Below are 14,122 nucleotides of genomic sequence, written 5' to 3' on the forward strand. Positions count from 1 at the left end.
TTCTTGAGCTCTCCGTATAAACAAGTAAAAGAAAGGTAGCCATTACAACCATTTAAAATACAGCAAATAAAAATTCCATTTTGAAGTTTAGCATTATTTAAATTTTTAATTGCCATGCATCTAACACAATGAATAACCTCGTGAATGTTGTCCCAGAAAGAGAAGATATTTGTCGTGGCATAGAAAAAAAAATACAGATGAGGCAACTGCAGTTGTCACTTGCTCATGAATCTCTATATCTAGTTAAAGTGTCAAGCTCAACTCAAAGAAGCCCCAGCACTCTCTTGAATTTTTATTTGTTTAGTTCCTTAGTTCCCTACCTGAAAGGAATTTCTTCTCCAGAGTCTTCCAATCTGCTTGGGAGACTCTGGCTAAAGTAGCAAGTTGTGATATGAATGTTTGTTCTTCCATCTAAAATGGTGAAATCAGAAAAGAAAAATATATTACTAAAGGATTACATTTTGGTCACTTTCTATGTGAAATCAGTCAGAATCCAAAACCATCACTAACTTAGTATCAACTGGCACAAAATTGACAATCTGACTCCAAGATAGGTGGCATGGCAAATTGAAACCTGTAACTCTAGTAACTATAGTGGGACAGCTCTTTCGAGATTTTCTAAAATTTTACTGTTAGAGCTTTACATCTAACCAATCTGGAAGTGCTTGATGCTGGTACTAGGCACTGAAATATAAACTCTTCCATTCCCCAACTCTAACACTGCTCAGCTTTATGAATATAGAAATTTGCAGAAAAAGTCATAAAGTTAACATTTTAAATAGTAAAAATGTTAGCTAACAAATTTAAGTAGTGAAACACAACAAAGACATTCTGCCACACAAACTGATTTTACAGGATTAAAAATTAAAATGCTAGTACTTGAAATTGGTTATCATGGTGCTTATTTTCCAGCTGGAAGAGGGGACAAAAATAACCAATTTGCAAGGCTCTGCCCTGTGGATGTCTAAAAAAAAAAAAAACACGCAACCCTGTATTGCCCTCAGACATGTTTCAAGTGTACAGGTTAGCTGCCTATAAAAAGCTTTAGTATATGAAAGGGGCCTAAAGGCTGTTTTGAGTCCACTCTGAGAAATTGGGCTTCCCTGAGCAGAGCAGGCATTGATTGGGCCTGCTCTTATGTCTTTGGGGCATGGATACAATTTTTTTAAATGTTGAAGTGGAGCAAGGAGGTGCAGGTGTGCTCCACAGTATATACTAGTGCCACTGCCAATCCACTATTCCCTTCACTTCCCCACCCTCCCTCCCTTTGTCCTCTCTCCTTTCAGGTAAGGGAGTGGCCTCAAATTCATGTGCTGAAATGAGCGACCTGCCTGGGGAGATGCAACAGGCACCAATAGCTCACCCAAAATATTGAAATGAGCCCAGCGGCCCATTTTTGGGCTGGTCTTGAACCTCCTGTTTGATTCGAATACCAAAAGGGCCCAGACGAATTTCTACAACATTCTAACCTAATCCAACGTTTACAAGTGTATTTCCAGCAGTAATCAATCTAAAGAGGTCAGGAATAGAAGCTTCAGTTGATTTTCCCTTTCTATAATTCTGTGTGTTGACATGAACTATCATATCTCTGCCACCGCCCAGGTTTAAAATTACTTAACTCAGCACAGTAGATTGAATTTGGAAAATTTTTGACATGTAAGACTTAAACCAAACTACACAATAAGCTATGGATAGGTATGTTTTATTAACTTCATCCCATCAGTTATGTCCAAGACAAATTTCATTTGGAAAGCCTCAAACCTTAATCCAGCAGAATTTGTATGGTGACATGTTATTAGCATTTTTTTGGTTAATTAGTACAGGAGAAAGTTAATAAAAATCCTGCATTATTCTGCTAATATTTTTTTCATTTTCATCTGTCTTTATTGACATACAACAGCACATGATCTAAAAACTTCACAGCTGAATGTTTAATGTGTTCTCCACTATTTTAACAGCCATTAGCCCATTTATTTTAATCCAGTTAACATTTCTGCAAAATATTGGACAATTAATGTCTTACAATAGCATTAATCAACTAATATGCATCATTTCTTGACTTATGCTGACCAGTGTTGTACCTTTAAGTGTTTATCAGCCTGCTCCTTGAGCTGATGAAGCAGTGCTGCCCTCTGCTTTAGAAACTCCATATACATCTCCTCTTCAAGAAACAACATGGATCTAATCCTCCTTTGCTGTCGCACCATCCTGCCAGCAGCAATAGAGACATTTATGTTGAAATCAACCATTCTTCTATCCCAGCTTCCAAGTAGTAAATTGTACAGACATGACCATCAAGCCATGTAGTGATAGGATAGTACTGCTCTTCTACTGCTCATATTAGTTATCTCAAACATAAAACAACATATTTATATAGCGTCTTTAACATAGTAAAATGTTCCAAGGCATTTCACAGGAGTGCTATCAGACAAAATTTGCCATGTACAGAGATATTATGGCAGGTAACCAATGGCTTGATCGAAGAGGCAGGTTTCAAGGAGTGTATTAAAGGAGGTAGGGAATTCCAGAAGGCCTAGGCAGCTGAAGGCATGTTTGGGTGATGGAAACCGGGGATGCACAAGATGCCACAACTGGAGGATTAGAGAAATTAGAACACAAATGTAACAGTTTGTAGCAGGGATTTCCCCCCCCCCCCCATCCTTAATGTCTAGATTGAAATGACTTGCATCTTTCTTAACATGCCGTTGAAACACAAGTATAAGCTGCACTAGAGTCAAGTGTTCCTGATCAAAGTATAAAATGTATTGTTATAGAAGAGAGCAGTATTACACAATTGTCAATATATTGATGAAATCCACTATCCTGTCATCTTGGGTTCATTCAGAATTATTGAATATATACATTATATGTTTATAGACATGATTATTCTTTATTCAGCTAAAAGTAGCAGCTAATTCAATTTAATCACTTATCTTAAAAGGGAGGTGATCATGCTTCTGTTGAAAGTGCCTTATGTGGCCAGATTCTAACAAAACTCATGATCCCTGAACAGAAGGCTAAATATTTTAAATTCTGACCAAAAAAACCATCTCCCTTTCGTAAGCCATATTTCCTGATGCAGAACTCTGTCCTGTGCAACATTCTGATGTCAACCAGATTTTGAGCTTTTTAAGTACAACCCTGCCAACTAATGTTTTAAAGGATGATGAAGGGTTTAGAACCAATTTGCATCAAAGTGACTTGCGAGCATGAATGAAAAACAGGTTTCAATAATTGGGGGTATTTTTATGTTTCATATTTTGGGTATCAGTGGAAAGTTGTGTTAAATGATATATATTTACTGTTTACATTAAAAAAAATGTGTCCCTTTATTGCTCAATTGCTGCAAATTAGGATGTCTTTTTTTTTACTTTTGTGCTGCAAGTACAGGAGTTATCAACAAAAAAACACTGATTAAGAGTAAATATTTTGGGGCTTTAATAGTATTACATTCTTCAAAGACTTAATTACTGAAAACAGCTAATGCTGTAAACAATAAGACAAGTTAAATTTGGAAACTTTATATATAAATTAAAAATCTTTCTGCCTATTTTCATTTATCTCTTCCTCTCCCAACTGCTTGCTGTAAAATGGTTCGACAACCACTGGTCACCCTCTGAGATATTAGCCAAAGGGGCTGTTCCAAATGTGCCAGTAGAGTCTGGGAATTTCAGTCATAGTCACAGAGCGATACAGCATTGAAACAGGCTATTATTCAGGAGGCTATTTTAACATGTTAGGCACCACCTGATATCTGCATATCCATAATTTCAGCACAGATTCCTGGATGGTGATCAAAAGTGAGAGCTTTGCCCAATTTCCTCCTCCTTTATTCCAAAAGCATGAAGTCCAGTTAGGGTGCTCTTACTGTTGCCTTTGCTGAGATCACCTAACAGCACAGAATGGTCAATAATACTAGAGTCTTCCTATTCTGTACACCTTACATGTGCTTAATCATCTAGGCCATGATACGTCCAGAATCTAATTCTAACAGCAGCATTAACTCAACTTTAAAATTTCTTTTATTAAAAAAATGATAGTGACAGTAGCTGTTTAAGAATGAATTCAGCTAAATGTACCAAACTATATATAGTGTTGTACAGATGATGTAATTCTCAAATAGAATTCTTTTGCACAAATTCTGCCTCGCCCCCACTATAATCTCAGTGATAAATCACAATCTAAGATTTTACTCACTGGTGCTGAATCCTTGTTGGTGTAGGAGGATTTGTCTTCTTGTTAACCAAGTCTGTATTAAGGTTATCCTCCAATGTCTTCTTCTTGATAAGTTGTTTTCTTTTAAATGTTTCTGTTTAAATAATGTGTTACTTAAAAATTCAGTTCTCACTATGTTTCTTTAATTGAAAAGATTAACAAAAGCCTCAGTTACAAAAAATTAAAATCCTGAATCTTTTTACTTTAACAGCAACATTTCCTTTGTGATCTGAAAATTTATAGTTCAGTACACAATAATAACTTGTATTTATACATTGTTTTTAATGTGGAAAAATGTGCCAAGGCAGTTCATAAAGGCATAAATCAAGAAAAACATGGATGCTGAGCTAAAAGGAGGAAATATTGGGAGGGGTAACCAAAAGCGTGGTCAAGGTGGAGAGGTGGAAGGGATAAAACATAAAAACATAAGAAATAGGTGCAGGAGTAGACCATACAGCCCCTAGAACCTGCTCCACCATTCAACAAGTTCATGGCTGATTTCATCTTGGCCTCAACTCCACTTTCCTGCTTGTGCCCCATAATCTTCGATTTCCCCCCATAGTTCAAAAATTTGTCCATCTCGGCCTTGAATATATTCAATGGCTCAGCCTCCACAAATCTCTGGGGTAGAGAATTCCAAAGATTCATGACCTCCAAGAAGTTCCTCATCTCCATCTTAAATAGGCGATCCCTTATTCTGAAGGGATGCTGCCTAGTTCGAGATTCCCCCCATGAGGGGACTATCCTCTCAGTATCTACCCTGTCAAGCTCCCTCAGAATGTTATATTTCAATAAGATCACGTCTCGCTCTTCTAAACTCCAATGAGTATAGACTCAACCTTGCCTCATAAGAAAAACCTTTCATCTCAGGATCAAACTAGTCAACCTCTGAACTGTCTCCAATATTCCTCCTTGAATAAGGGGACCAAAACTGTACAAAATACTATAGGTGTGGTCTCATCAATGCAGAATTTTGCGTGAGCAGAAATGAAAAAAAAAAATGTAGAATTGTTGGCTGCCCAGGGCAGCATTGGACTGGTTGGGCCTGGAGGTGATAAAGGCTTGGATGTAGGTTTCAGCAGCAGATGCATGCAGGCAAGAATGGAACACACAATGTCACAGAGATAGAACTGAGCAGCGATTGTAATAGAGAATATATGGGTTATGGTGGAATAGGATGCTGATGTTGTGAACAGTCTGGTTCAACCTGAGAGAATGGCAGGGAAAGGGAATGCTGTCAGTAGTATGGATATGGAATTAGTATCAATACCTTCCGTCATGCATCATCTCAGTTTTTTACTGGAGGAAACTGTGGCTCATCCAAGGCTGGATATTGGATAATCAATCTGACAACACAGAGGTAGTGGAAATATCAGAAGAAGTGATGTAGATGAGGAAGAGAAGGGGGCCAAGGATGGATCCTAGGGGGATTCCAGAGGTAACAAGGGCTGGAGGATAAGCCGTTGCTGGAGCCTCTGCTGTTAAGATTGCCTAACCATAAGGTCTTCAATAGTAGCCAAATTCAAATCGCTCATACTCTTAGTCCAGTAACTACTGAAGTAGTATAAAGGGTCCCCAACTCTATTGCCTATAGAAAGAGATCCCATTTTTTTTTTAAGCTAATATGCAAGTTAAAGGACACCAACAAGTTTCCAAACTCTTAATTCAGGACTGGGCTTGCATCTGATACTTCATATAATAAGCAACGTTGGCTATGTGAATCAAGTCACATTTGCAATAACACTGTAGTCATTTATTTGATTGAATATACATTGCTGTAATTTACAAAACATAGGGTTTGTAGTGGAGTTCGCCAGGGAGAAGTGTTGGGACACTTGCTTTTCTCGATATATATTAATGATCTAGACCATGTTGTACAGGGCATAATTTCAAAAAGTTTGCAGATGATACAAAATTTGGAAACATTGTGAACTGTGAGGAGGATAGTGCAAAACTTCAAAATGGCAGACAAGTTGGTGGAATGGGCAGACAGGTGGCAAATAAAGTTCAATGTGTAGAAATGTGAAGTGATACATTTTAGTAGGAAGAACATGGTGACAATATAAAAGGTACAATTCTAAAGGGGGTGCAGCAGCAGAGGGACCTGGTGTATCTATGCATGTCATTGAAGGTGGCAGGACAGATTGAGAGTGCAGTTAATAAAGCATACAGCATTATTGATAGGGGCATAGACTACAAGAGCAAGGAGGTTATGTTGAACTTTTAAAAGACACTAGTTTGGCCTCAACTGGAGTACTGCATCCAGTTCTGGGCAGCGTGCTTTAGGAAAGATGTGAAGGCGTTAAAGAGGGTGCAGAAAAGATTCACGAGAAAGATGCCAGGGATGAGGAACTTCATTTATGAAGACAGATTGGAGAAGTTGGGACTGTTTTCCTTGGACAAGAGAAGGCTGAGAGGTGATTTGATAGAGGTATTCAAAATCATGAACGGTCTGGACAGAATAGATAGAGAGAAACTGTTCCCAATCGTGAAAGGATCAAGAACAAGAGGGCACAGATTTAAAGAATTGGTAAAAGAAGCAAAAGCGGCATGAGGAAAGGTTTTTCACGCAGCGAGTGGTTAAGGTCTGGAATGCACTGCCTGAGAGTGTGATAGAGGCAGGCTCAATCGAGGCATTCAAAAAGGGAATCAGACAGTTATACGAAAAGGAAGAATGCGCAGGGCTGTGGGGAGAAGGCAGGGGAATGGCATAGGTGAAATGCTTGTTAGGAGAGCCGGTGCAGACGTGATGGGCCGAATGGCCTCCTTCTGCGCTGTAACAATTGTGACAGATTGTTAACTGAATAAAAATGAAAAAATAGATTTCAACCAGTTGGAAATACCATTGCATTTTCTTTCTTGATGATGGCGCTTACCTCCACTGATTCACTGTGGATGGTCAATATGTTCTCCCTATAGGAGACCAGGTTTTACTGCAAATGCAGGTCACAAAATGTGACCAACCTTGGCAAGTCAAAATAACAGAACTTAAAGGAAGATGTTTTACAAATCATTATTTGACTATAACTTTCCCACCCAAAACCATTGTTTACATAGAAGGAAAAAAAAAGTATATTTTTAATCAAGACCTTTCATGAGATTCAGCTGATTCTTTTTGTCCTTTCTATACACCTCCATGATTTCTTCTATCTGTTGGTAATAATTGTGGACAATATTGGCTGTACCTTCCATGGTCACATAGACACTCTCAGTTGCTCTCTCTACTAAAAGATTCTAAAAAATAAACCAAAAAACAAATACACGCAAGTCAGCATTGGTTTAATTACTTCCTAATCTTGTAGAAAAGCCACCCACCTAATTCCACAGAAGACAACTCTGCTCTTCAGTTACTTCATTGGCTGACTTTTTAAACACACCTTGAGATTTCATACTGAGATTTAACAAATTTTGTAAATCTCCATGGCAACCTAATACTTGAACAGAAAATCAGTAAGGTAATTTCGTCCCAGTTAGTTCATAGAATCTGCAGAATTCATTGATGCAAGGGTAAATTTTCCAAAATTCTGGCGTGGTGATTTGCCTACAGAAGGGATTTTCTGCTGGCGACGGGGGTTCCGATGTACAAAAAAAGCGATGCCAAGAACCCCACGTTGCCTTTTCGCTGGGAGGCTCGCTGAATCTAGTGCCAATCAGGCACTTAAGTGGACAGTGACAGGCCTTCGACGGAAGCAAGGATCCTGGCACCAGAAGTCCCGCCCTCAGAGAGCTGCCGGCCAATCGGAGGCTGGCAACTCTTCCACTGAACAGCATCACCGTGGAGGCGGGTGTCTGCTGCCAGTGGAGCAACTACCCGAGACCCAGGAGTGGCTCTGGACCCAGGCCACAGGTAGGTCAAGGCGGGAGGTTGGGATCACGGGGAAGGGGATCACTAGCAAGGGAGGTGAGGTGGCTCTCAGCGGAACTCCCCCGCCCTTTGCTGATGCCAGGTCCCTCATTCAGGCACGAAGTGCCTTTTAATGAGGAACGCATCCTGGGAGCTGGGAAACAACTCAATTTTTTGGGCTGCACTTCCCAGGACCACTCGCTGCACGGCTAATTGCAGCAGCGACGGGATGAGGCCCTTAATTGGGGATTAATTGCCCAATTAAGGGCCTCAATTGGTGGCAAGGCGGGAAGGCTGTTCACAGGCCTTCCCACCCCGTACTAAATTTTGACGGTGGCAGGAACCTCCCCTCTCACCCTGCCACCATCCCACCCGATTTTATGCTCTCTTGCTTCCAAATCTGCCAAGGGAACAGCATAACTCCATCACACAGAAAATCCTTCAGATCCCAATGAACTCTGCACTCAAATTCTCTGGCAGTTGTAAAATTTACTCTCTAGCGTCTATGATTTTGTACCAGAGATTAAAACATTCTAAATGATCACAAACAGAGCTTTACCCACTGCGCATGTTGAATGTTGTCTTTAGTATTCCAGATACATGTTGAGGATTTTATACCACATTGACCAGACACCAAAATGCAGCGGGGATAAATTTAAATTCTGCCAATCCTGTAAAATTAATGATATTATATTGGCCATCCGTTATACATCTTGCCTGATTTTTCCAATTGGGCTGGATGTATATCATGGGAAGCCATTCCCATATCACCATTTTACACGATCACCAAAAGCTAGAATTAACCTCAGTGCATTTCATGCAGAAGAGCACCCTCTACTGTACCTAGTGTATCAAGTCAGGCAACATTTATTGGAACTTTAAAAACATGAGAACATGTTTGCACTTATTCCATTCAAAGTAAACTCACCTTTCTACTCATTGCCAAGACCCTCTGACAGGCTGGTACTAACCCAAAATCAATATAAGTAATCTAGATAAAGATTGTAGGCCTGAATAAGGAATACAAGCCTCCCTGGCAAAATGCTAATGTCAGTTCTTGAGCTGTATTAGCAGTTACTGAATGCACTTTGAATTAAACTGGGTTAGAAGAGGTGAATTTCGGCACTGATCTAGACAGACCCATGATAGCTTCTAATGAATGTTACCTTAAGTTTGTCTGTGTTGTCTTCATGGTGTTGATTGGCTAAGTGCATTTTGGCTTGATGTATCAGAGCACGGCCAATCATCTGTTCCATGTGATGCTGTAAAAGATCCAGGAATGCCTGGGATTCTGCAGCGCGCTGTTGGTGAATGAGTATTTCAGCCTCTTGGCACAGCTTCTCCTGGTCTTCTGCAAATTTGGACATCTTTGGAAATATAAACATAATCCAGAACTTAAGTACAATCAACAAAACAGTTTGAAGAAACAATTAAGGGGATATTTCAGAATACAGGGAATAGATACATTTCAACGAGAAGGAAAAATTCCAAAGGGGGGGACCCACAATCCGTGGTTAACTAAAAACAGTTAAAGATAGTATCAAACTTAAAGAAAAAGCATATAATTGCGCAAAGATGGGTGGTAGGTCAGTAGATTGGATAGAATATTAAAAACAGCAAAGATTGACTAAAAGATTGATAAAGAAGGTAAAATTAGAGTAAGTGAGAAAGCTAGCTAGAAATATAAAGACAGATAGTAAGAGTTTTTATAGATACTTAAAAAAGTTTAAAAAGTGAGCATCGGTCGTATAGAAAGTGAGTCTAGTGAATTAATAATGAATAATGAGATGGCAGATGAATTGAACAGGTATTTTGCATCGGGCTTCACCATAGCGGATAGAAGGAACATCCCAGTATCAGCTGGGAGTCAGGAAATGGAAGGCAGGGAGAAACTTGAGAAAATTACAATCATCAGGGAAACTGTACTGAACAAATTGTTGGAGCTGCAGGCTGACAAGTCCCCGGGTCCTGATGGACTTCATCCTAGGGTTTAAAGGAAGTGGCTAGTGAGAGATAGTTGATGTGTTAGTTTTAATTTTCCAAAATTCCTTAAATTCGGGGAAAGGTTCCGTTAGACTGGAAGATAGCTAATGTAACTCCTTTATTCAAAAAAGGAGGGAAACAGAAAGCAGGAAGCTACAGGCCAATTAGCTTAACATCTGTCTTAGGGTAAATGGTTAGAAGCTATTATTGAAGATGTTATAGCAGGGCACTTAGAAAAATTCAAGGTAATCAGGCAGAGTCAATGTGGTTTTGTGAAAGGGAAATCATGTTTAACCAATTTATTGGAGTTCTTTTGAGGGAGTTACATGTGCTGTGGATGAAGGGGAACCAGTGGATGTATTGTACTTAGATTTCCAAAAGGCATTTGATAAGGTGCCACATCAAAGGTTATTGCAAAAAATAAAAGCTCATAGTGTAGTGGGTAACATATTGGCATGAATAGAAGATTGGCTAGCTAACAGGAAAGAAAGAGTAGGCATAAATGGGTCATTTTCTGGTTGACAAGATGTAACGAATGGTATGCCACAGGGATCTGTGCTGGGCCTCAACTTTTTACAGTTTATATAAATGAATTAGATGAAGGGACCGAAGGAATGGTTGCTAAATTTGCTGATGACACAAAGGTAGGAAAGTGAGTTGTGAAGAGGACATAAGGATATAGATAGGTTAAGTGAGTGGGCAAAGACCTGGCAAATGGAGTATAATGTGGAAAAATGTGAAATTGTCCATTTTGGCAGGAAGAATAAAAAAGCATATTATCTAAATGGTGAGAGTTTGCAGAGCTCTGAGATGCAGAGGGATGTGGGTGTCCTAGTGCCTGAATCGCAAAACGTTAGTTTGCAGGTACAGCACTTAATTAGGAAAGCTAATAGAATGTTGTCATTTATTGCAAGAGGAATTGAATACAACGTGCCTCGGACTGCTACTCTCGCCGCATCCTGAGATCCACACTCAGTGCTATGCGCCGCCACATGCACACACTGGACCTCTCTCCAGCAGCACCGCCTCACCTTATCTCAAAGCTGTTCTACTCCGCAGTTTCATTTCATCTTTCGTCTCATCCGACGCATTAACAAAAAACTTTTTTTCTTCCTTTCAGGTAAGGAACGCAAGCTCCAGCAGCTGATGGGGACCAATGCCCCTCCAGATCCTCCTTCCGCTTCACTTCCCTCTGACCCCACCCCTTCTGATCTGACCCCTTGCCGTGTATTCACTATACCCTCTGACCTCCCCCTCTGATGCTGAACGTTCTGTACTCAGCAAAGGTCTCAGTTTTATCCCCTTATGCCCCCACCTCAATGAATTTCGTGCTCGGCATGACATTGAGCTCTTCTTCCGTCGCCTCCGCCTCCGGGCTCACTTCTTTGACCAGGAGTCCTCCCCCCGACCAGCAGATCCATTCACCTGCCTCCAGCATTCTCCCTCTACCTGGACCCCTCCCCCTGGCCACTTACCCGCTCTTCATCTCTTCATTGAAAACTGTCGGCGAGACATTGGTCACCTCAATTTCTCTGCCCCCCTCACTCACTCTAACCTGTCCCCCTCTGAACTTGAGGCACCCCGTTCTCCCGGGTCTAACCCCGACATGGTCATCAAACCTGCAGACAAGGGTGGTGCTGTTGTTGTATGGCGTACCGACCTCTACCTTGCAGAAGCTCAACGCCAACTCACGGACACTTCTGGACCGTGACCCCACCACCGAACATCAAGCCACCGTCCAAAGGACTGTCACTGACCTCATCTCCTCTGGAGATCTTCCCTCTACAGCTTCCAACCTCATTGTCCCGAAACCCCAGACAGCCCGCTTCTACATCCTTCCCAAAATCCACAAACGGGACTGTCCCAGCAGACCCATTGTGTCAGCCTGCTGCTGCCCCACTGAGCTTATTTCTTTCTATCTTGACTCTATCTTTTCTCCGCTGGTCCAGTCTCTTCCCACCTACATCCGTGACTCTTCTGACGCCCTACATCATTTTGACAATTTCCAGTTTCCTGGTCCCAACCGTCTCCTCTTCACTATGGACGTCCAATCGCTCTACACCTCCATCCCCCACCAGGATGGTTTGAGGGCTCTCTGCTTCTTCCTGGAACAGAGGCCCAACTGGTCCCCATCCAGCACCACCCTTCTCCGCCTGGCTGAACTTGTTCTCACATTGAACAACTTCTCCTTCAACTCCACGCACTTCCTTCAATTAAAAGGTGTCGCTATGGGTACCCGCATGGGTCCCAGTTATGCCTGTCCTTTTGTGGGATATGTCGAGCATTCTTTGTTCCAGTCCTACTCGGGCCCCCTCCCCCAACTCTTTTTCCAGTACATTGATGACTGTATCGGTGCAGTTTCCTGCTCCCGCCCCGAACTGGAAAACTTTATCAACTTTGCTTTCAATCACCCTTCTCTCAACTTTACATGGTCCATCTCTGACACTTCCCTTCCCTTCCTCGACTTCTCTGTCTCCATCTCTGGGGATAGGTTGTCTACTAATATCCATTATAAGCCCACCGACTCCCACAGCTACCTCGACTACACTTCTTCACACCCTGCCTCCTGTAAGGACTCCATTCCATTCTCCCAGTTTCCCCGTCTCGAACGCATCTGCTCTGATGATGCTACCTTCCATGACGGTGCTTCTGATATGACCTCCTTTTTCCTCAACCAAGGATTCCCCCCCCACTGTTGTTGACAGGGCCCTCAACCGTGTCCGGCCCATTTCCGCCACCTCTACCCTCACCCCTTCCCCTCCCTCCCAGAACCGTGACAGGGTTCCCCTTGTCCTCACTTTCCACCCCATCAGCCTCCATATCCAAAGGATCATCCTCTGCCATTTCCGCCACCTCCAGCGTGATGCCACTACCAGTCGCATCTTCCCCTCCCTTCCCGTGTCAGCATTCCGAAGGGATCGTTCCCTCCGCGACACCCTGGTCCACGCCTCCATTACCCCCACCACCTCATCCCCATCCCATGGCACCTTCCCTGCAATCGCAGGAGGTGTAATACCTGCCCATTTACCTCCTCTCTCCTCACTATTCCAGGCCCCAAACACTCCTTTCAGGTGAAGCAGTGATTTACTTGTACTTCTTTCAATGTAGTATACTGTATTCGCTGCTCACAATGTGGTCTCCTCTACATTGGGGAGACCAAGTGCAGACTGGGTGACTGCTTTGCGGAACATCTCCGCTCAGTCCGCAAGCAGGAACCCGAGCTTCCAGCTGCTTGCCATTTCAACACTCCCCCCTGCTCTAATGCTCACATCTCTGTCCTGGGATTGCTGCAGTGTTCCAGTGAACATCAACGCAAGCTTGAGGAACAGCATCTCATCTACCGATTAGGCACACTACAGCCTGCCGGACTGAACATTGAGTTCAATAATTTCAGAGCATGACAGTCCCCCATTTTACTTTCATTTTTAGTTATTTTTTCTTTTTTACATTTTTTACAATCTTTTTTTTTTGCATTTATTTCATTTCATCTTAGTTTACTCAGTTTGCTTACCCACTGTTTTTTTTCAGGTTTGCACTTGCTGCTGTTCAATATTCAGTCCGTTAACACCTAATCTGTACTAATGCTTTGTCTTTCAACACACCATTAACATATTGTTTGCCTTTGCTCCATGACCTTTTGGTCAGCTATGTGGCCTTGTCCAATCTGCACCTACTCCTTTGTTATCTCTTGCCCCGCCCCCACCTCACTTGCTTATAACCTGTGACTTTTCTAATATTTGTCAGTTCCGAAGAAGGGTCACTGACCCGAAACGTTAACTCTGCTTCTCTTTCCACAGATGCTGCCAGACCTGCTGAGTGGTTCCAGCATTTCTTGTTTTTATTTCAGATTTCCAGCATCTGCAGTATTTTGCTTTTATACAAAATTAGGGAGGTTATGCTTCAGCTATACAGGGCATTGGTGAGACCACATCTGGAGTACTGTGTACAGTATTGGTCTCCTTATTTAAGGAAGGATGTAAATGCGTTGAAGCAGTTCAGAGAAGGTTTACTAGACTGATACCTGAAATGGGCGGGTTGTCTTATGAGGAAAAGTTGGACAGGCTAGGCTTGTATCCATTG

General features: G+C 41.8%; 1 protein-coding gene across 3 annotated transcripts in view; it reads right to left on the bottom strand.

Annotated features, from left to right (window-relative positions):
• Positions 1-14,122, bottom strand: part of LOC137376201 (evC complex member EVC-like) — a 42,615-nt gene that overhangs the window by 3,351 nt on the left and 25,142 nt on the right. For 2 of the 3 annotated variants that reach the window (XM_068044313.1, XM_068044303.1), the window contains 5 exons: positions 9,226-9,426; positions 7,305-7,449; positions 4,198-4,309; positions 2,082-2,208; positions 321-411 (listed from right to left, as the gene is read on the bottom strand). In XM_068044313.1, coding sequence (XP_067900414.1) covers positions 321-411; positions 2,082-2,208; positions 4,198-4,309; positions 7,305-7,449; positions 9,226-9,426 — 676 coding nt within the window. Of the gene's footprint in view, positions 1-320; positions 412-2,081; positions 2,209-4,197; positions 4,310-7,304; positions 7,450-9,225; positions 9,427-14,122 lie in introns of those variants that run through there. The other variant, XR_010976149.1, reaches the window with a different exon arrangement.

This window comes from Heterodontus francisci, chromosome 1 (genome assembly GCF_036365525.1).
Source record: "Heterodontus francisci isolate sHetFra1 chromosome 1, sHetFra1.hap1, whole genome shotgun sequence".
Taxonomy (NCBI): domain Eukaryota; kingdom Metazoa; phylum Chordata; class Chondrichthyes; order Heterodontiformes; family Heterodontidae; genus Heterodontus; species Heterodontus francisci.